Below are 24,452 nucleotides of genomic sequence, written 5' to 3'. Positions count from 1 at the left end.
ATTTTTTTTCCCCCCTTGGAGGCTCAAAACAATGTTAAACTGTTAAATACTAATTAGAATAAAATAGTGGACATGTGTTGGCAACTGCTAGTGTCATATGCGATTTCAATGTGCTTTTTCTGTAAGTGGCACAGGATCTCTCATGAGCCAGCTGGTTTATTCCCAGCTGCTTATGCATGCTTGGCTGGTTTATAATGCATTACTGTATTTTCTTCAGAAATCTTAATGAAGTAGCTCACTGTGGAAGAATCTGGACCCCTAGATAAAAATGGCTTTCCATGTGGAAGGACTGATTGCTATCATCGTGTTCTACCTTCTAATATTGCTGGTTGGAATATGGGCTGCCTGGAGAACCAAAAACAGTGGCAGCTCAGAAGAGCGCAGCGAGGCCATCATAGTTGGTGGCCGAGACATTGGTCTGCTGGTGGGTGGATTTACCATGACAGGTAGGTTCTGATGCCTCTGCTCCATGCTGCCCACCCCTCCTTGGCTTCTCAGAGTGACAAAGCAAACATTAGCCTTTGTCCTTTGGGGATTCTTTAAGTTCATTACTTACATATCCTAAAAATAATTTTACTTTTTTGAAACAAAAATAAGTGGGTGTCAACTCAGTAGAACTTGAACAAAATGATTTTATAAAAATCGCTGGACACAATATCAATGAAACAAATCTGGAGGATCCGGACAGTTCAGTGGGTGGGAACAGAATAAAAACAAAGGAGAAAAGTGTCTTAGTCTTACAAGCTATGTGATAAAGTCAGTGTCTCATCATGTTCATTAATACAGGTACAAAGTTGTGAATTTTTGTTGCCTTAAATGATGAATGTCAATGAACATTAACTCATGATAGTTTTCAACTGAATAAATCAATTAGGGGCAACACAATTCCATATTGAGAGATGCCCTGTTTTGGAACCTTATCCTCCCATTTAATAAACCAATTTCCTCAGAGGAAGATAATCACATGTTAAGAATCCACAGCACTGGGGAAAAAAAAAAAAAAAAAAAAAAAAAGATTTCCAGGAGGCTTGATATAAAAGGGGGAAAGCTAGGGCGTGTCCCAACTGAAATGCCTTAGCCTGCATCTGCAGCCCTTTCCTACTCAAAACCCTTTGGGCTCAGAGAAGCTGATATCTTTCCTCCTGTTCCCAAAGGTGGTTCTGTTTAAGTGGTAACTTGTTTCTCTTTTATATTCTTATTTGTTGTTGAAAATATTTCTGAAAAACAACAATTTAAAATTATATCTTTAATATTATTTGATATATATTCACTAACAATAACATTTCACTTCTGATTCTTACTAGGTTTTTAAACATTAGCAACATAATCCAGACTAACCAGAACTCTGAGGGCCCATTGGAAAATATCCCATGAGAAATCATATCCAAATGATGCCCAGTTTCCTTCCTGATGTGCTATTTAAATATGATTCATCTGTATATGAAATAGTTTAACAGAACAGTCTGTGAAGGCTGCATCCCTGCTGGCCATCTGAAACCTACAATGTTCTAGAATAGTTTATGGACTATAGGTTTTATTTTTCAGACATGCTCATTTTATGTTCCTTTAATTCTTCTTCAACTGTGTATAGTTTCTTATGATCATTATGAGGCTGTTTATATTTGACCACTGTGAAAGGTCTCTGGAAGTAAGGGCTAGAATTAGCACCAAACCCTGGCCTTTTGGCAGCCACACCCTGGGACCCCTCCGCAATGCACCAAGTGCAGGCCTCTAGCTGGCTTTGCTTCCTTTCTAGAATATAAAGGCACAACATTTGTAAAAAGGTCCTTTCTTACCCCCGTGTCTCAATTTTTCTATATACTCACATATACAGAACAAATTGTATTGTGCAAAATATTTTCTGTGATATCTATTATACACAGATAAGTAGGAAAACATAAAGATTAAGAATCATCCATAACCCTACAACTTGCGTATGTTTACTGAAATGTTGGTATAGATTTTCAGATGTTGTTTCCTTATTATCCTGATGAACACCATGCACAACTTTACATCTTAATTTTCATTTTTCATTATAGCAACAACACTTCTTTTTTACCCTAAAGATCCAGATGTGATACTGGCATCTGAAGTGAAGCAAAACATTGTGATTATATTCCCTTCAGGTTTCTCCTATACCAAGAAAATGAGAAGAAAAGTGAAATAAAACAATAGAAACTGATTTCACTCAAAAAATTGTTGAAAAGAATAAATGAGTTGCTGTACATCAAAGTTTTTATTCATTGAAAATTATTATAGTGTTCTATGACTCTAGTTTAATATTAGATCTATTGTGTTCATAAAGATAATATTGCAGAATTTGTTTTTATGATCTAGAATGATTATGTCAGCCTAACAGTTTTTTAAAGTGTATAGAAGAATTTGAATCATGATTATTTCATATGAAGTTTCATAGTCTATCTCAATTTTTAAAGATTTTTTTTGGGGCGCCTGGGTGGCGCAGTCGGTTAAGCGTCCGACTTCAGCCAGGTCACGATCTCGCGGTCCGGGAGTTCGAGCCCCGCGTCGGGCTCTGGGCTGATGGCTCAGAGCCTGGAGCCTGTTTCCAATTCTGTGTCTCCCTCTCTCTCTGCCCCTCCCCCGTTCATGCTCTGTCTCTCTCTGTCCCAAAAATAAATAAACGTTGAAAAAAAAAATTAAAAAAAAAAAAAAAAGATTTTTTTTTCAGTCTTTAAGAACTGAAAAGAACCTTGGTCAATATCATAACTCATTTAAAATCTGAACCATATTATCTATATCTTGTCAGATTCATTGATCATATATATTTGTTAAAGAATAAAGATTAAAAAATAAAAATGCATATAGTGCATATAGTTTAAAAGAGTTATTGTTCTCACTGATAAATCTGACATGAAATATACAAACATGCAGAGCAAATTCTGGCATAGAAGAGACTAGAGTGATAAAAATGGATGGGCTTTAACCAGGATAAGTAATCAAGTCTTCACTTCTATATGTTTACAATCATTCAGACACCAATTTTGTTTTTGGATAAGGGAGAGGACATCTACACAATGAAAAATGATCACTTATAAGCTTTGTGCTCATAAGACCATTTCCTTTATGCAATGAAACATTGCTAGTGTGTTCTTAGGGGTTCCAGTTTCCTAGTTTCCAGATTCTCCTAGAACGAGGATCAAGTCTGATTCTATGACTGTGAAAATAATTTCTTCAAGTCCTAGTTAGACACCCAGTGGAGGGGGAAACCCTGTTTAAATTTACAGGAGGGCTTAAAATGAGAAAAACAAATAATAGCTTTTGTTATTTATTCACAGCCATGTAAAAGCTAGCAAGCAGATGAGAGGGGCTGATATATGCATATTTGTCCTAATTTAGGGTTTTTGTATTTCCATTTAAATGTGCTTAAGATTTTTTTCTAGGGAGATCTTTTCATGTTAACCTTTAAAAAAAATACTAACCTTAAAACATTCCCTTCTTTGCTTGGTATCTGGATTAAACGCCAGATAAATTTTGGAATGAACACAGTAGAAACACTTGTCTTTGATAGTTTCAAATACATGTTTACTTACATTCTAATTGTGAGATTTCAGAGAATTTTTCAGAGTCAAATTTTTTTCCCAGTTGGATGATATAGCCTAGAATTCAGACTCCTATCTGATAAGCCAGCGCATGTTCCTCATAATTTTACACACATTCTACAAGGGATTCTTTTAGATATTTTGGCAATATTCTTAAAAGGAAATAAACTATAAAGCTTTGGGGCACCTGGATGGCTCAGTTCAGTGACCAACTTCGGTTCAGGTCGTGATCTCGTGGTTCACAAGTTTGAGCCCTGTGTCAGGTTCTGTATTGACAGCTCAGAGCCTGGAGCCTGCTTCAAATTCTATGTCTCCCTCTATCTCTCTGCCCCCCCCCCCCAGTTCTTTCTCTCTCGCTGTCTCTCAAAAGTAAATAAACATTAAAAAAAAACTATAAGGATTTAAGTGTTCCATTAACTTTAGCTTTTCAGGAAGAAGCATATATGATACTACCTTCTCAGAGAAAATGGTAGAGTTTATAGATCCTTCTTCGCCCAAACTTGTTTACCCAACATGTGTTTTCTTTGGATCCTTGACCTCTTCCTTCAACTGTTATGCTACAGGAGTTCTATTAAATAACATCTGAAGAAGACATATTTCTTATTATTCTCCGTGAAATATCAAATATCTTACTAAAAGACCCAGATTAGAATGAAGAATGCAAGTGGGTGTGCAGTCAACATTCAAATTCTAATATCAGCCCAGGTCCTAAGCATATGTTAGGTACTTGGAAAGAAGGAGGAAAAACATAATTTAAAGTCACTTTAGGACACCTTGGAGTAAAAGTGTCATCTCTCCTTTAATAATTTAAGAAAGTAAGTAAAATGTTAGGATGCAGAACAGCTCTGCCAAAATCCTATGTACCCAGAGTGTTTAAGAAGTGCCCCTATTAATTAAAAATAAAATTTTTATAAAGTACATACATCTACAACTGCGAATGCCTCTCCCTGCCCCCTCCTTGAGGAAGATAATCGTGATCCATGTGAAAAGATCAATACAATTAAAACAGAAAAACCTTAAAATAAAGAAACTTGACCTCAACAAACACAAGGCAACACTGTCCAATAGAAATATAATGTGAGTCACAGAGGTAATGTTAAATTTTCTACAAACCTTTTTTAAAGAACATTAAAAAGTAGAGGAATAAGTATAAAGTAGAATAACGTAATAAAAAATAGAATGTATTTAACTCAATACATTGAAAATGTTTCCATTTCACCATATAATTAATGCAAAAACAATTATTGAGACACCTTACATTCACCTTCACATATGAAGTCTTTGAAATCCAGTATATATTTTACACCCAGAACACTTCAATCCAGACTAGCCACATTTCAGGTGCTCAGCAGTCACCGGAGGCTACTGGCCACTGTGTCAACGTGAGCAGGTCTGGGGTATGAGGAGTTTGGCAGTGTCTTTCCCTCACTCTTCATTCTATTTCAGCCACCTGGGTCGGAGGAGGTTACATCAACGGGACAGCTGAAGCAGTGTATGTACCAGACTATGGTCTAGCTTGGGCTCAGGCACCAATTGGATATTCTCTTAGTCTGATTTTAGGTAAGTGAAAATTTAAACTTTAGTGACACACTCAGTAAAGCATAAAGAACAGGAGTACAAATAACAAATGAAATAACAAGTCAAACTGTAAATAACTATTGTGGAAAAAAAATGTTACCAGAATTCTCTCAAGTAGGTGTTACCAGAAATCAGTAACACTAATGCTTAGATTATTTGATCTCTTGACTATGGAATATGTTTTTAGTCCCTTGTTCTGATGGCAAGAGAATAGTCAATTTCCTAATGTATGATTTTTTTTCTTTCAAAAATAGTGTAGAGATATCATTAACAATGAATCAACTTGAATTGTACCTGAATTTCTTTTTGTAAATAAAACTAAGAAAAGGTCAAGAATATTATATAACAGAGTTCCTAATATTTTTTGCCGTTAAAATACTTTTATTGGATTTTGTGCTTAATCAGCGTCTAAATGTTATTCTGGGTGATACAAAGGCATTTTAGCGAATGCCACGCTGGTCCATGTTTTTAAATCTACATGCCTCGGATATACTATTCAATGGCCCTTTTGATGCATACAATGACAAAACGTATTAAGAAAGTCATGTTTTGTTACTAAGTATGTCTTGGTTCTGTATTCACAGTGTATTTTAGTCTGGTTCCTCCACACATATAAATATTCTAAAAAATGTATTTCCCTTGAGAAATTATAACATAATAAAATGTTGGCAAAGACTATTATATTATGATTTTTTTATTTTCTCATAAACACTTTAATTTCTTTTAGGTGGTTTGTTCTTTGCAAAGCCTATGCGTTCCAAAGGATATGTGACTATGTTAGACCCGTTTCAGCAGATCTATGGAAAGCGCATGGGTGGGCTCCTATTTATTCCTGCGCTAATGGGAGAAATGTTTTGGGCTGCAGCCATTTTCTCTGCCTTAGGTAAGGACCTCTGCCTCTCTCTGGTTGATGAGCAGCACATACACAAATTTACTCCCTTTAGCCACAAGCCAGGCTACCTGCAGCTTCCCTCACCTGAATTAATGCAACCATCTCCCTGCTTATGGTTCAGCCCTCTTCCTCTAGTCTACATATGGTAGCCAGACTCATCCTTCTAAAACACAAATCTGATCATGTCCCTTTACTGTCCCTTTCTAAACTTTTAAGTGGGCCCATAAAGCTTTTTATGACTTAGGCTCTTGTTTCTTTCATCATCCTCCCCCCCCCACTCCTCCTTACTTTTCCAGAACTCTAGACCTCCTGTCTTGCCTCTGACACTGTGCAAGCCCAGGTGCCCTCTGCTTTGGACTCCTCCCCCCCCCCTACAATTTTGCACATCTGCCTAGAAAACCAGGAAATGTCCTTCAATCTTCTTATAGATGTCACTTCCTTGGGCCAGACATCCTGACCTTGCCAGATGCCTTTCCCATGGGCTTCCTTAGATACCTAGAGTTTTATTTTCATTGGACTTGTCACTTTGTATTATTATGTGCCTGTTTATCTATATCATGCCCAAATCCAACCTCACAAAGGGAGTTCTAAAGTTCTTGAAGATAGGACTTGTATCTTGTTAACAGTTATAATCTTCTCACAAATGAATGAAAGAATGAATGAATGAATGAATCATCTATGGCTATACTTTCTTCAAAAGAGGAGAAGAAAAACATTTCCTTTCTCAGTGTAATCCCAGTACATCCTAAAGTACTGGGTTGTATATATGTTTAGGGATCTAGAAAATGAATGGAGACTTCTTAGGATCTAACTTACTACCAAGACCAATTAATGCTAAGAACAACTTATCCTTGGCCCATCAGTTCTCAGCCCACTTGCAAGGTTTAGAAAACAAGATGGTGGAAGATCGGTCAGGTTCAATAATTTGCCTTTTCATCAAGGGGAAATTTCACTGAGTGCTGAGTTCCTTCTTGAAGATTAATAGACTTGGAAGTTCCATAACCTTCCTCAGTGAGCTGTGTCCGTGTTTGATATCCAGGCATCCATGTATGTTTCTCTCCATCTCTTCTTACAAATGAAGATAAAAGGCTTATGTCTATAGCTAGACCCTAAGTGGTCAAAGCAAAAGTAAGATAAGATGAATTTCCTTCTATGGTGTATATTCTATACTACAAACTTACCTTCTGGCTTCAGTATTATCATCAGATCTGACCTCTGTAATGTCAGACATTAGTTTATACTTCCTTTCATGACATTATTTTTTAAACTCCCATATAATCTTATCTTCTTGGTCTCCAACTATAAAATGAAGGGATGATTTGATGTAGAAAAGAAAAAAAGTTTGATAGCTATAAAATATTGTAATAACTCAGTGGAAAATGTTGCACTTTCTAGGTACTATATAATAATTCTCCACAACTACCACTGCACCTATAGCCTAATGAAATTATGTGTAAAAATACATCTCCTTTGCCACCTCGCTGTCATTAGCCAAGAAGCAATGGTAGTTTGTCATTGGTTTTAACACTAGAAAATGTTGGTTTTAAGAACAGCCTGCTGAGATATTTAAAAAGGAGTGGGCTCAGTAGCTAACAGAATGAATACAAAATGTTCACTTTCATGGAATACAGATCAATTTATGTAACAGAGCCCTGAAGGGAGAGTTAAAATAATAAACTAATATTTCTAAAGTATTTTTGAAATATAAACTTGAACCAAACTCTAAACTTCGCTCAGTTAGTTATTATTGTATATGTGTGTGTATCTACATCTGTGTGTTATGTCACTATATATGTAAAATGTGTTGATATCTATATATCCCTCTCTACACAGATGCACACACATATCAAAAACATGTATAAAAAACATTGCTGCTATTGTTTGGAATATATGCTTTTGTAAAGAGAATGTGTCTTTCTAAATTAACACATATTTTCTTCAAAAATAATAGTGGGACATAATTCAAAATTAGTGTTTATTAGAAGTAAGTTGGGACACTTAAGAATAGACAAATATAACATTATCACCTTCTTGTGAATGTGCTGAAACTTAGGAGAATTTTAAACTATCTTCTTGGCATAAATGGACAACATCCTTTACATACATTTTTTTTTAAAAATGTGTATTTATACTTCTCACAGCTCAAATTCGGTGAATTTTTATAACTTTATTTTATGTTTATTTTTATGGCTTCATGATTAAACTAATATTTCACAGCAGATCTGGAAATGTAACTTCAATTTTAGTCACTATAAATGATGGAATTATTTAGAAAATATTTTAGAGAAAAAATTAACCCCAATCTTAATAGTGATAGAAAAATGGGTGATTTCTTTAAAACCACTGAGTTACAACCAAATGGCAGTATTTACCAGGACCCAAGTCTTTAAAATCCTAGTCCAATGATCTTTTTTTCTGTAGCATACAGCCTCCCTCCCTACCTTTTGGAGGTATGGAATTAATAAAAACGTCACAATGGGTAGAAAGTTAAACAGCAGCCCAAAGAGGCAGGTAATAATTGGAATTTTCATTCCTGAGATATGACTTAGAAATGTTATTAAAGTCAAGAACCAGACCAAAAGAAGATTGGCAAAGAATCACAACTAAGGTTTCAACATGAAGCAAAAACTCAATCTGCTATCCAAAGTCACCACCTTTGCACTGATCCAAATTGACCACCTTCCTTCATCTTCATTCTCCAATACCAGACTTTTTACTAATTCATTTTTACTCATAAAAATAATTTAATTTTGTTACCAAAGCCAAATCACTCAGAAAAAAATTCTTGAAAAATATTTTATTTTGTTATCTTAGATCAAAATAGTTTACACTGCTCCTTGAGAAAATGGATTTTCGTCTCTGGTGGTTTGCATATGCTATTAGCATGCATTTGAGGAGTGGTAGCAGAACATAAGATTGAAATTAATGATACAAAAAAATCACAGATGTGTTGCACGTATGTTGGGGTTCCTATAATTGCTGTGTTTAACAATATGAAACATAAACTATGTAACTTTTGAAAATGGTGGAGAAAGGATGTGTAAAGCAGCAGGTGAATTCTGAACTGGAAGTCCAAGGACCATAGTGGTCCAGTGTCCCTATCCTCATATTCTCATTGGAAATATAGACATCAAAAACACATAAGCAGTCAGAAAGTAAGAAAAACATAAATTTTATTTCTAAGGCAGGTTTAAAATTCTGATAAGGAAAATTACTTAAAAATATGATGTTGAAATCTAGGGTTCTTCAATACGTTTGTGTCCTAGCAGTAGGACTGGATTAAATTTACCAGTTTTATTACTTTCTCCTACAATGTTGTCTTAAACCTTGGCACTTTATACCATCTGTCATCTAAGAAAAGCTAGCAGGGGTCAGAGTTAATGCAAAATGGAAAATGAACATTAATTGTAAAATGTGGAAGTGCGTGATTGTGCTTATCTCGTGAATATGAGTAAATACATTGCATATATTTAATTAAAGTCTGTTTCGGATAGCTAGTAAAATTATTGTAAGTTCTTTTTTTTTTAAGTCTATTTATTTTGAGAGAGACAGAGATAGTGCAAGCAGGGGAGGGGCAAAGAGAGAGAGAGAAAGAGACAGAGAATCCCAAGCAGGCTCCACACTGCCAGCCCACGCAGGGCTTGAACTCACCAACCATGAGATCATGACCTGAACTGAAACCAAAAGTTGGATGGTTAACCAACTGAGCCACCCAGGTGCCCTTGAAAGTTCTTATAATGGTATTAAATTTAATATATTTCATGGAATTCTGAGGTCATATCATCAATTTTGGGTGCTCCCACCTATATAAGTTACCAAAGTGCCAATTTCAGGAAGGAAGAATATATTATAGATTTTAAGATTTTGATATGACAATTCACTTTGGCTGTTATCATCCAATACATTTCACATGACACAGAGGCACTACCTGCTGGTACTGAACATTCAATGTATCCTTGAACAGAAAGTGGAATCCATTTGAGTACCTTGACCATAGCATTCTCTTATCTGCTTTCTTCAGGAGCCACCATCAGCGTGATCATTGACGTTGATGTGCAAGCTTCTGTCATTGTTTCTGCGCTCATTGCCACTCTCTACACGCTGGTGGGTGGTCTGTACTCCGTGGCCTACACGGATGTAGTTCAGCTTTTCTGCATCTTCATAGGCCTGGTAAGTGGGGCCATTCACAGACTTTCTTCCTTTCCTTTCCTTCTTCTTTCTAAAAGATAATGTGGTATTTTATACTAACTCAGCAAAATTGAATAGAAACGTTATTTTCCATCATGAGCAATACATAGTAAGTTGTGTATGATTTGAGACTTTAAATTTCTCAATTAATTAATTGGATGAAAAACTGTAGTCATTTAGTTGGATTTTGACAGAAAATATGCCCTCAGTTTAATTCTTAGCAAGGTCTAGGACTTGCTTTGCTTCATGCCCACATTTGATGGAAACTTATGTATGCTCTCCCTTGAGTTTGAAAGCAAAAAAACACTTCACCTCAGAGTTAAAATGTCAATGTTGGTGCTTACCTGCATTAGTCTTTTAACCTTCCCCTGTATTAGTTTTAATTCCATAAGACTGCTCATAAGACAGAAACTATCCCATTGGAAAAACTGTGGGTTTCAATATTTATCATCACTATTTGGGGTCTCAAAACAAAGAAAGGGCACAAGATTTATTATGTATTGTTTGTAAGTTCTAGATTAAATTAGGTAATATATGTGTGTTTTTTCAGTAAAAAATACTGAATTATGGAGACGTGAATATTGTTGGTATTATATTAAAAGTGCTTTTGTGTTTTACATGCACATTTCAGTCAATGTTGAGCCTTTGCAAACTCAACATCTTAAAATGTCAAGACTGTATTATTATCCATATAATATCCAAAGCCTAAGACAATTCTAAGGTAGTATAAAGAAAATGGTGTGACCACTCCGTGCTGGGCACTGTATTGAGTTCAGACATGTGTATGTTATCTCAGCTGTGTGTCCTGTAGGGGTGGTGCCCTTGAAGAAAGGCCACGGACAGAGCACATTGAGACTGCACATCATGACTCACTTTCCACAGATGATTAAAGCACCCTTGAGCCTCCTCTTTTTTCCTTATTTTTCTCATAATGAAAAGCTCTTCACCCTATGCTAGTGTTCACACTAGACAGTCAGAAAAATTAAGTTGAATCTCAGACTCATTTTTTGTTTTTGTTTTTTTTTTGTTTGTTTTCTAGCATCATTAATAATGGAGGAAAAAATTTAAAAGAACTGACTACAACTAAAGTTACAGTTCAGCCTTAAATTAACATATGCTAGCAATGATCATAATATTTCCTCTTTTTCCCCTAGAACTGATGTGCATTTCATGGAATTTCATTCACTTATATTTTAATTGAATTCAAGTATATTTAATTTGCTTAATGACTCCTACTTTTTTAATTTTTAAATTGTCAAAAGCAAGTGGGCAGTGCTGAAATTCACAATTCTCCTTAGCATCATCATACACTTCCAGAAATAAATCTCTGTTCAGAACCTTGGAGGCATGGTTGGTTTGGCAATGTCAGCTCTCATGATGCACTTGGTATTCTAACAAACACAACCTCAGGGGATGAAGCTATTTATTGACAATAAATGTAATTTCTCATTGCTTTTCATGAGACCAGAACTTAAAATGCACAGGTGCATAAATCAAGCATGCCAGTACAAAGATGGTAGGGCAAATATATGTGGGTATAAATGTTAGAGTGCTTTTATGCTACAAAATGTAGCTAAACTGATAAGGAATCAAGTTGTCTTGGTTATAAGTTAAGGGCCTATTGATTTGACTGAATAAAAGGCCAAGAATGGTTTGTTTTCCAACCTTCAAATGGCTATACATGGATGCATAATTAATGTATCAACTCACACCTTACCATTTCCTTTTCTCAAATTCTCCAATTCTGTTGATTTTATCACCATCCTTGGAGCTCCACAACTGTAAACATGAGGTTCATCTGCTCATTTTCCCTCTCTGAACTCTCTTCCCACTCTAATGTAAGGACTGTTGAATCTCTCTTCATAATCCTTTTTAGTACCAATGTCTTTCTATTTCCAATATCATCACTCTATTTCGCGCCTTTACCTGAGTCATATCAGTGTACCTACTGCTTTTTCTGACTTATTCTTCTCCTAAGCTCACTGTTCACATCTAGAAATTAAAATGCAGAAGAAATATACTAAACTCTTTTTAAAACTCAGAAGAAACAACAGGTGTTGGTGAGGATGTGGAGAAAGGGGAATCTTCTTACACTGATGGTGGGAAAGCAACAGGTGCAGCCACTCTGGAAGACATTATGGAGGTTCCTGAAAAAGTTAAAAATAGAACTACCCTGCATTCTAGCAATCACACTACTAGGTATTTACTCAAAGAATACAAAAATACTAATTCAAAAGCATGCATGCACCCTGATGTTTACAGAAGCATTATATACAATAGCCAAATTATGGAAGGAGCCCAAATGTCCACCAACTGATGAATGGATAAAGAAGATATGGCTCATATACATAATGGAATATTAGTCATAAAAAAGGAGTGAAATCTTGCCATTTGCAATGACATGGATGGAGCTAGGGAGTATTATGTTAAGCAAAATAAGTCAGTTGGAGAAAGACAGATACCATATGATTTCACTCATATGTGGAATTTATGAAATAAAACAAACAAGCATATGGAAACAGAGGTGAGCCAAGAAACAGACTCTTAACTATACAGAACAAACTGATGGTTACCAGAGGGGAGGTCAGTGGGGGAATGGATGAAATAGGTGATGGGCATTATGGAGGGCACTTGCCATGATGAACACCTGGTGTTGTAAGTATCTAATTGCACACCTGAAACTAATATTACACTGTATGTTAACTAACTGGAATTTAAATAAAAACTTAAAAAAAAAACTTAGAAGAAATACCACTAGCTTCTAGTTGCCTGCAAAACAAAACACCAACCCTCAGCTTACAATTCAAATTTCTCTCCATATATTTATGTTTATCTGCCCTATTTCCCTAAGCCACTTGTAGCCCAAAAGATGTGTGTGCACACCCTGTGTGTTCTCCTCTTTGCCTTGTTCCATATAGATGGTCTCCCCATTCACTTCCTTCTTTTTGTATTAGCACTGGACTCACGCCTGAAGGTTTGTGCCACCCACCAAGTTCTCAATCAGGTCTTTCCTTGTCATGTTAAAAATTGGACATCTTTAATTCAAAGAAAACAATAAGTGTTTATATATCAATATACTCAATGTTCTCAAACTTAACATTCTCTTCCCAAAGATTTGTTGACTGCTCTTATATTTGATATGATATGGTGTAATTAAGCACAGGTATAGATAATATGTTAGTCTAACTTTTGTAAATAAGTATTTCATGGCATCCCGCAGAGAACTTAATTCCAAGTTCTCCTCTGTCTGAACAAGAGGAACAACCGAGCTATGTGGTCTGTGAGGAAACAAAATATGTGGCGAAACCTTGCATATGTTAAACAGGTAAAAAAAATTGTAGTTTAACAGTCTCATGCCCCTCTTTGGTTGTAGTGGATCAGCGTCCCCTTCGCCCTGTCACATTCTGCAGTTGCTGACATTGGGTACACTGCTCTGCACACCAAATACCAAAAGCCTTGGCTGGGGACCATTGAATCATTTGAAATCTACACTTGGCTTGATAGTTTTCTGTTGTTGGTAAGTAATGCCCTTACCTGAGGAATGCAGTCTCATTTTTCCTAAAATCGAACATATTTTTAAGATTTTAAGACTTATATGTATATGTCACCTACTGGCTCATGTATGTTTCTGCACTGACTACTTCCTGTTGGAAGGCTGGAGCCACTTACTGACTGTGGTAGCTGATTAGTGTCAAAGTGGAGAGAGAGTGAAGCCTTCACGGGACAATGTCAATGGGGTAATATATGGTGTGTACCCATTTCTGCTGTGCTATAAGTGAAGAACACCATGCCCTACCCCCAGGTACCTCCCCAATCTGAAGCCAAGCCTTCTAAAAGCTTTAATTTGTATTTTTGGTTTAGGCATTACAACCCACTTCTTCTGAAAATAAGTAATCCATTCAGTCTCTAATTACTGAGTAAGTAAGTTAGTCGTGCCATAAGACCTTTAGTGCAGACAGAAATTGGAAAAAGAGGTGTCCCTCAGGAAAGATACCAAGAAAGAAGTCTTGAGAAGTCAGAGATAGCTTGGGAACTTGGCAGGACTTTGGGGTGAAGGTGGGGCACAGAAGAAATAAAGGCAGATCACAGATTGAGGAAAGATGGGAAAACCAAAAGAAACTGCCAGATATTGTGATTTTGCTACTTGGAATGGTTACTTACAAAAATAAAACACTTATTTTGATTTCAAAGTAAGAAATAGATTAACATTTATATCAAAATTAAAGGGAAATTGTTTATTTTTTTTTCCTTTTTAGAGGGTTCACAATAGTTTGTAATTTCACTTTGTCATTATGTCACTTCGGTAAATTTCAGCCCTGAAGGCAGATTTGTCTGTCCCAATAAGGAATTTCCTGGTAAGAAGACAGGAAAACAAGAAAACAAGTTGTTTCTAGTGGTGCTGAGGAGAGCTTCTTTCCCAAAGACTGTAAATGTATTGGCCAACATTTTTCTAGATTGGATTATAATTATGAATTCAATGGATAATGGGGTTAAATATTATGTGTGTATGAACTTATATCTGCATAGCAGATATATTTATGGTTACATAGGAGAAGATTATGACAGAGAAGATAGGCAGTTTGTTCATAATCACACCATTGTCTGAGTGAAGGATTAAAATAGAGAATCAAGACCCAAAACTTATTTCTCCTACATGACACTTTAGTCCTCAGATTTACAGATCTTGAAGATAAGGCTATATATCCAATGACTGCTAAGGTTTCTTCCACCTCAAAAAATTATATGACTAAGTTATGTTCATTCTTCAAAATGCAACACAAGTGAAAGTGGAATAATAGATAATGAATGAATCGATGAACTACAGAAGGAAGCCTCCAAATGTTTCACGAGTGGTCTCCAGCCTTCCAGTTGTCTCTCTGAACTTCCACTTGTCATAAATTTATGATTTATGGACTCCTGCTCTGGATACCTTTAAGGTATCACCCTGAACCTGCTCACTGACAACATTCCTCACCTGGCCCATTGTAATGGCCCTTCACGGTCTCCCTGCAGCAGCCCAACCAAATCTCACTTCTCCAGACCCATCTTCCACCTCACCATCAGAGCTTCTGTTTGTCTGTGGCAGTCAGATTTCACCTCACTTACAAAGCTCTGGTGACTTTAATATCCAGAGAGATTGGCATGTAAATTATGGTGTAGAGATTCATATAAGCATCTAAATTGTTGATGAATGTTCATTGGCATAGAAAATGTTAGTGATATACATACATTCCTGACTTATCACGGTTTGACTTAACAAGTTCTCAACTTTATGGTAGTGCAAAAGCAATAGAATTCAGTAGAAACCATACTTTGAATTTTGATCTTTTCCTGGGCTGGCAGTATGCGGTACTATCCTGTCTCTTGTGATGCTGGGCAGCGGCAACCAGCCACAGCTCCCAGCCAGCCACGAAGAGTAAACAACATACACTGACAAACATTCTGCACCCATACACCGTGTTGTTTTCCACTTTCAGTCTAGTAATCAATAAATTATATAAAATATTCAATGCTTTATTATGAAGTAGGCTTTGTGTTAGATGACTTGTCCAACTGTAGGCTAATGTCAGTGTTCAGAGCACCTTTAAGGTAGGCTAGGGTGAGCTATGATGTTCAGTAGATTAGATGTATTAAATGCATTTTTGATTTTGACTTCAGATATTTTCAACATATGACGGATTTATTAGGATGTAATCCCACTGTAAGTCAGAGAAGATCTGTATTGACTTACAGGTTGCAAACCAAAGGAAAAGTTTTGGAAAAATATAGACTTGAGACATGGATTATGTATTTTAGAATTCATTATTTTACTTTTTTTTAACTTTTGAACATGTATAGCTTTTATAAGGAGGAGATTGTTCTGGAATCAATATGTAACAAGCACTCTCATTGGCACAGGTGTGACAATGATAAACAATACATTCCAGAGGCAATTAAAGAAACAACTTCAATACATTGTGATATGGGGAATTCATTCACCTGTTCACTCATGAGCAGTGACTGTATGAGAGTCAGAGGACCATGGCAGTAATCAAGGGGAAGGTATTCCCCTGCCTCCTGTCTCCCACACACCCTGACCTTTAATTAAGCCAAAGACATGGTGGTCTCATAGCTGTTTCATTGTTTTTGTTTGTTTGTTTCTTCTTCTGTTTTCACATTAGATTCCTTGCCAGGTGTTGCTGTCTTCTCTCTCCATCTCCACCTAGTGACACCTTCTCAGTGCTTCAGAACTGACTCCCTGTCATTTCTGCAGGTGTTCCTGATTGCCATGCAGCTGTATATACTTCTTTATAGCAGGCAACAAATTACATTATAGTTCACTGTATCCAAAATGTTTATGATTGTGTATCCTCAGTAAGAATTTTAAGTACATCCCCCAGGCACCTGGGTGGCTCAGTCATTGAGTGACCTACTCTTGGTGTCAGCTCAAGTCATGATCTCATGGTTCATGAGATCAAGTCCCACTTCAGGTTCGGGGCTGACAGCATGGAACCTGCTTTGGATTCTCCCTCTCTCTGCCCCTCCCCCATGCTTGTTCTCTCTCTCTCTCTCTCTCTCTCTCTCTCTCTCTCTCGTCTCAAAATATATAAATAAACTTTAACAAAAAGAACCTCCAGATAAAAACAAAGCTAAGGCTTCTGGGCTTCTGGGTAGTTGTAATGCAGTTTAAAGTAGGGAAACCAAAGAATAGAAAAGATTGTGTGATATAATTATGAAGGAAAAAACTTGAAGAAATTCTTTGCAGTTGAAAATGTGATGATTGCAGTTGAGATGTTTGGCATGTATGAGAGCCATATAAATGACTACTGTGCATGTAACTGTACAACTTCTTATTTAAAAAATACCTAATAGATGTTATTTGCCTCTAATTTATTCTGAGTCCCTGCTGTTCCCATGCAGATGCTGGGTGGAATCCCATGGCAAGCCTACTTCCAGAGGGTCCTCTCTTCATCCTCAGCCACCTATGCTCAAGTGTTGTCATTCCTGGCAGCTTTTGGGTGCCTGGTGATGGCTTTACCAGCCATACTCATTGGGGCCATTGGAGCATCAACAGGTATATCTCTTGTAACTTCACTAATGGACCCACTGAGGCTTCACTGAAGTGACCAATTACCACCCAGCCGGCCTCCCTCCCCCATTTTCCCTCTTATCCACACACAGTTGATTGTTTCTCATCATATTCATATACAGACATTTGTTATAGCACTCAAACAATTGTATTTTAGCTCCATGCCTCCAAAAAGCGTTTGATTGCTCTCCCCACCAATAAAACATTTGTGAGCATGCCCTTCCCCCCCACCCCCCTTGCTGGTATACTTATCAATTGTGTCTATGTAATCCTGTTAGCAATGTTTCTCAACCAAGGTGCACATAGACATCATCTGGGGAGGGGAAGGGACTCGAAAAAAATACCCATTTCTATCCTACCCCACAGGGATTTTATTTTAATAATCTAAGATGGATCCTGAGAGCAGTGGTTTCTAAAGCTGCTTGGTGGCTCAAAGTGCAGCCCAAGTTGAGAGCCACTGGCTTAGAAATTTACCTGACACCTACAGACCACTTTGAACTTGAGATTCCTGATTTACATTTTTTATAGTTTGCTAATTACAAGTTTTCTTTCTTGGAGAAATCAATAAGTAAGTTTTCAAGATAAAGATAAACTCAAGGCACTAAGTAACTTAGAGAATAATTTACTCAAAATCAGTAAAAAAAAAAAAAGCATTATGAAATGCTTATCTCCCAGTAGCCTCTATCTAGAACATTTTTAAAATCTCACCCTTAATTTTACTGAACTTGTTAATTACTCTTGATGCATATATATCTATGCTATGCAGCTTCCAAGGGTATTTCATGAAAATACAACACAATAATCCAAATTCAAAGGGGTCCTGTAGGTAAAGGTCATTAAAACAGATTAAAGAAGCTTACCTTTTACTCTGCTGTGTTTGTAAAGTTGATACAGGATAATACTCATGTGACTACTTTTATTTTCAATTAGTACAGCTGTTTATTAGATTATTTAACTTTTACAAGAAGTAGTCATGATTCATAATGTACACTCTTCATTCCAATTGTTCATCCATGACATAAACAAACACTTAACAAGATGACTGACAAAGGTGATTATATGCCTTTGAATAAAAGATAGCATTTATGTCACAATCAGAAAACAGATCCGGCATCAGGAGCACTCATGCATATGTGCATGTATGTGTGCGTGTGTGTATGTGTGTGTATTGTAGGACAACACACTGAAAAACACAATGTCAGCTATTTTTTTGGAATAGGTTCATATTCTTGGTTGTTGTTTCTGGTACCATAATATCTCAAGGAATGCTGTAAAATTGGCTTCAACAAAGCGTGGGTTTGAACTGTAGTGGAAAATGGGGGAATAAAAAAATAGTAGGATCCGAGGGAAACCACTCTTATTCAGTCCTGTACTTATGCCATCAAAGAAGTTCAGCAAATAAAAAAGGAACTATAGTAATGTACATTTAAAGATTCCATTTTATTCTTCAGCACATAATGGTACAAACAGTAAAGAACTATATATTCAAAGATAAACTTTTTTTGTTTGTTTTTCACCACAATTTTCTCCATCTTGTGTGGTGCAAAACAGGATATTTTTTGTAACCCTTACAATGAAGCCTTCATAGCCATTCTGTAAATAATATGCAAAAGCATATAAGCACAATGCAGAATTACCTTTGTTAAAAAATAAATTTAAAGATGTAATTCCTTCTATGAATTCTAGAGTTCAGCAGGCAAACATATCATAAAATTTAAATGATCTTATAGCATATTTTACTAGTGGTTCACCTGAGATTCTGTTGGAGAAGCATAGTATTAATGTTGGTGAGTCTTAGACTGCTAATTGATAGGTTTGTATAATTCAAAACACTCAGTTGTATGAAAAATTAATGGTTCATGAAATCAAGCCCTGCATTGGGCTCTGCTCTGACAGCACAGAGCCTGCTTGGGATTCTCTCTCCTCTCTCTCTGCCCCTCCCCAGTTCATGCATGCACACTCTCTCTTTCTCTCTCTAAATAAACTTTAATTCATAGATACATGCATAAATAATGGAAAATTTTGGAAAATAATGCTGACCGTGTTGAATTGATCATGCAATTCCTTCAATTATGGTAAAAAATTTAAATTTTCTGAAATAAAAAAATACAGTGTTTTATTTTCTTTATAGTATCAATATCAGGAATAATTTCCAAGTTTCAAATTTTAAAACTTAAAAGCACATTTACTTATTTTATTTTTTCAAAAAACCTTTTATATATTTGAAGAAACTTCATGTTGCCTACTTTAGCTTTTTAAAAAATGTTTCGAACATTTACACACATTCTTCTCTGTATGAAAATGTACAGTTGTATAATTTATGTATGTAGTTTTTCTTCTCTTTTCTTTTTTTAATGTTTATTTATTTTTCAGAGGGGGGGGCAGAGAGAGAGGGGGACAGAGGATCTGAAGCAGGCTCTGTGCTGACAACAGATAACCTGATGCAGGGCTTGCTTGAACTCATGAACTGTGAGATCATGACCTGAGCCGAAGTCTGATGCTTAACCGACTGAGCCACCCAGGTGCCCCATGTATGTAGTTTTTCTAAGTCAGCTTCACAGTATCATTTTGTGAAGATCACATAAATTGATAGTATTCTGTAATTAAATTTTACTCCAAAGGTCAATCTATCGAATTAACTATAATTTGGTGAATTCCCAGATTTGGCTGAATATTATCATCATTCAGACATATGCAATCAGAATATTTCAGGATAGGGATGTAGGACTCTGCATTTTAAAGGCACGCATGAGAGATCCCAATGTTCATTCAGGTTTGCAAAACACTGGATTAATCCAATGGTGATTCTTCCTTTTATTTCTTACTTTAACAAGATCAGGCACTTGCCATCCTCTGCCCATTTTTTTCCTTATCCTCACAACTATCAAACTGATTCATTGCTTTTAATAGCCTGGCCCACAGACTTAGCCAGAGATGTGCTGCAAAACATTGCCTGTACACCTCTGATGCGCATGCCCTCCTGCTTCCTCAGGAGTCCTTTTGCCTTTTATGTTTTGAGTTCTGTTACATGGAGTTCAAAAACCTCCTGAAAATGTTAGCCTCATACCTGCACTTTCTACTCAATAAAACAAGGACTTTGCTTTATCTATCATGCCTCCTATTTCAAGTAAGTGGAATTCAATGCAAGAAGGGATTTAGTTGGTAGAAAAACAATGCTGAGGGAGCTCCAAAACCAAGTTTATATACAGGAAAAGGATGGATGAGAATAACCTCACTATTGTCTATCCATTAATGCTTCTATGACTAAAGACTTAGGACTGAAACAGTACTTGTCCCCTCATACCTCCAACTGGCTGAAGAAATAATGTATGCTTTTGTTTTATAACATGTTTTCTATGTTTCTGTACAATTTGATGTCACAACTGCAGAAAAGAAATAGATAATGGGCAGGTAGTAGATAAATGAATAGATAGATGATAGATAGCTGGTGATAGATAGATGATAGATGATAGATAGATAGATAGATAGATAACAGGTCTTGTGAATAGGGCTAAGTGTAACCAAAACCCATTAGAAGCCAGAGTTGAATATAAGACCATTTCACTTGACCAGTACATGGATTTCCTACCTACTTAGACCAACGTACCTAATTATATTAATTACACTTCTCTGATCAGACTAATTCATACATTCTGAATTTATTTCAAAAGCTCCCAGAGAATAGGATGACCCCCAAATGGATAAAGAGCATGTGGTTCTTTAGTTGTTATTATGTTTGTCATTTCTATTCAACAGACTGGAACCAGACTACATATAAGCCTCTAGATCCCAAGGACAATGATGAAGCAGACATGATTTTACCAATTGTTCTGAAGTACCTCTGCCCTGTGTACATCTCTTTCTTTGGTCTCGGTGCAGTTTCTGCTGCTGTTATGTCATCAGCAGATTCTTCTATCTTGTCAGCAAGTTCCATGTTTGCCCGGAACATCTACCAGCTTTCATTCAGACAAAATGTAAGAACAGTCTTTTCCAGTGTAGCATTATTGCTTTTGTCATCATTGCATTTATTTTATCTGTAATATTATATATTTACTAATATCCTATATTAAAATCTGACCCTACTCTGATTAAGCACACAAGATTAAATAATGCTGAATTTTATTTATGCTGTATATGAATATTTTTAATGCATCTTACTATTCATGTTAGTATGTAAGGGAACAAACCAACGTAAGCATTTTTCAAGAGGTACAGTCATATTGCTACAATTCACATTTCTTGTCTTTCTAATGAAAGTAATGAAACCCAAAACATCTTAGAAAAACTTTGAGTTTAATCATGTACTATAAGAAACTTGAAGCAGAGCATGGTGAGTACGTTATTTTGTGGTCATTTGTGTAGCATCTGCCCCACCCTTCACTTGAACTCCCAAGTCCATGTTCATGAGAAAATAGCCTCTCAGTGTGATTGTCCTTAATGAATCAAGTGGGTGCAGAACAGGGCTATTGTGTCACTGAGCAGCCAGGAGTTCCTGCCCACCTTCTTCCTTCACTAAGGCTTTGTTCTTTGTTTTTCCCTAGTTTTCTAGGTCATAGTTAACAAAATGGCCCCACATGTTTTTAAGGTGGCTGGCCTTAAAGATGGTAGGACTTCTAGAAGAGAGGAAAGAAGGGTGGGCCATGCATCCTCCTGGCCACATAAGAACTATTCCTTAATATGAAAAGTACATGAAATCCTCTCTTCATTATTTTTTTTTAAATTTTTTAATGTTTATTTCTTTTTGAGAGAGAGACAGAGCATGAGCAGGGGAGGGGCAGAGAGGGAGACACAGAATCTGTAATGGGCTCCAGGCTTTGAGCTGTCAGCACAGAGCCCGATGCGGGGCTTGAACTCATGAACCATGAGGTCATGACCTGAGTCGAAGTCAGTCGCTTAACCAGCTGAGCCACCCAGGCACCCCATCTCTTGCATTATTATTCCCCTGTGACAGCACATAAGCTCCTCTCACCTCTCCCCCTGCATATTCAGAGAAAAGTGCAGCTGACCTGTGCTTCCTGCACAAGACACACAGAAACCTCTCCCAAAGGCCCGCTAGGGAAGCCACCTAGATTGCTTGCTTCCTATACTGTCGTTTAGGTTGGTTTTGCCTGCAATGAGCTATTTGAACCAGGGGAATTGTTTAGACCTGCTTTAAAGCACAGAAATGCATTTCATTCTTCACTTAAATGAGCCAGTGCACTGTGTGAAAAGCTGTCACTGTGGCATTTTCTTGCAGGCATCAGACAAAGAAATCATCTGGGTTATGCGAATCACAGTGTTTGTGTTTGGAGCTTCTGCCACAGCCATGGCCTTGCTGACGAAGACTGTGTATGGGCTCTGGTACCTCAGCTCAGACCTCGTTTACATCATCATCTTCCCGCAGCTGCTCTGTGTGCTCTTCGTCAAGGGAACCAACACGTATGGGGCTGTGGCAGGTTATGTGTCTGGCCTTTTCTTGAGAATAACTGGCGGGGAGCCATATCTGTACCTGCAGCCCTTGATCTTTTATCCTGGTTATTACCCTGATAAGAATGGCATATATAATCAGAGATTCCCATTTAAAACCCTTTCCATGGTTACCTCATTCTTATCCAACATTTGCATCTCCTATCTAGCCAAATATCTATTTGAGAGTGGAAACTTGCCACCCAAATTAGATGTGTTTGATGCTGTTGTTGCAAGGCACAGTGAAGAAAACATGGATAAGACAATTCTGGTCAAAAATGAAAATATTAAATTAGATGAACTTGCACCTGTGAAGCCCCGACAGAGCATAACTCTCAGCTCAACTTTTACCAATAAGGAGGCCTTCCTCAACATTGATTCAAGTCCAGAAGGGTCTGGGACTGAAGATAACTCCTAATGACCCCATCCACATAAAATACTGCTTTCACAAACAGAGTGTTATAGCAGGCTAGTCCAGGAAAGATGGGTTGCATCATATAAAAAATATACTTAAAAAATAAACAGCATTCAGGTGGATAAAAATCCATATAAAAGTGCAGTTGCACAAATGCAAGCCAAGTTAGAAGGAATCATGTATGAAAGCAACAGATTGCTTTCTCATCGGTATTTCTCATCCTCATTTGATTCTGACTCTAGATATTTTTGTTAAATATTCAAAAGTGAATTAAGCCCCACTCAAAGAACAGAGGGTTAGAGTATTTATCTTTATTCAGAAAAAAGCAGTAGGTATGAAACAGCCAAGGAAATTCAGTAGACTTGCTCTAGACCTTGTCTGCTAATGCACTAGTGGGTCTGGTTTATTTTCATGATGAAGTTCAGAGAGTAACTTGCCATCACTCAAATGAATGGTGCAAGAAATTAATGGGTGATTGTCCTGGTGTCCTGATGGTTAACCTATTCTTGCATCTTCTGAACTAGAACATTTGCTGAATATGCAATTTGTTTCTCTTTGTAGTGACACACATTATTCTGAGCACAGGCAAAGCAAACACATATGCAAAATACTGTGTCGTGGAATTTCTTTATGCACAAGGTAATAGGAAAAGTAGAATCCATCTTTGTAGAGGAGCACTGGCTCCTCCGAGTGTGCCCAACAGCTACCATGTGTATTGAGAAGCATACCTAGAGTATGGAAGGCATGATTATTAGACAACCTTAAAGCAATAAATCAAGAAGGCCATTAAGCAGAAAGTGACAAGAACAGGTTTTTGTCTTCATCTGAAGTTTATAAAGTTTTGCTTCATGATAAAAGAAGTAGTGTCCCATATTACTATCTAAATTGGTACTGGAAGTGACATTGAGCCTTATCTAAGGTGAGATAACAGTATAGCGAAAAATAAAACCCTCTCAATTTTGGATATTCATTAGTGAAGATGATTTAATGTTAAGAGAGTGACTCTGGCACTTTTTGCAAAAGCCAGTCTTAGGTACTAGACAAATCATCACTACAAAAAGTAGACAGTGAATTTTAAGATGCAGATGAAAGAAGAAAATAAAAATAAGTCCTAAAGGGAAAAAGCCATCAATTTTAACATTTGGTGTCCACATAACTTTCATGAGGTTGGTCATTAAATATTATTTTGCTCCTTTTCTGGAGTTAAAAAATATGTATGTGTGTGTGTGTGTGTATGTATATATATATATATGTATATATATATATGCACACACGTATATGTATATATTTATATTTATATTTATT

General features: G+C 36.6%; 1 protein-coding gene across 1 annotated transcript; it reads left to right on the top strand.

Annotated features, from left to right (window-relative positions):
- The first annotated feature begins 268 nt into the window (after positions 1–268).
- On the top strand, positions 269–23,150 carry SLC5A7 (solute carrier family 5 member 7). The gene is made up of 8 exons (XM_047067514.1): positions 269–446; positions 5,007–5,120; positions 5,866–6,021; positions 10,052–10,200; positions 13,592–13,735; positions 17,119–17,272; positions 21,044–21,261; positions 22,524–23,150. Exons 1-8 carry the CDS (start codon positions 269–271, stop codon positions 23,148–23,150), a joined length of 1,740 nt encoding a protein of 579 aa, XP_046923470.1.
- The last annotated feature ends 1,302 nt before the right edge of the window (positions 23,151–24,452 follow it).

This window comes from Lynx rufus, unplaced genomic scaffold (assembly GCF_022079265.1).
Source record: "Lynx rufus isolate CCGP_SWC_20201006 ecotype Redwood Valley unplaced genomic scaffold, mLynRuf1.p SCAF_8, whole genome shotgun sequence".
Classification (NCBI taxonomy): Eukaryota; Metazoa; Chordata; class Mammalia; order Carnivora; family Felidae; genus Lynx; species Lynx rufus.
Note: the sequence above shows the minus strand (reverse complement) of the source record. Positions and strands in the feature narration are given on the sequence as shown.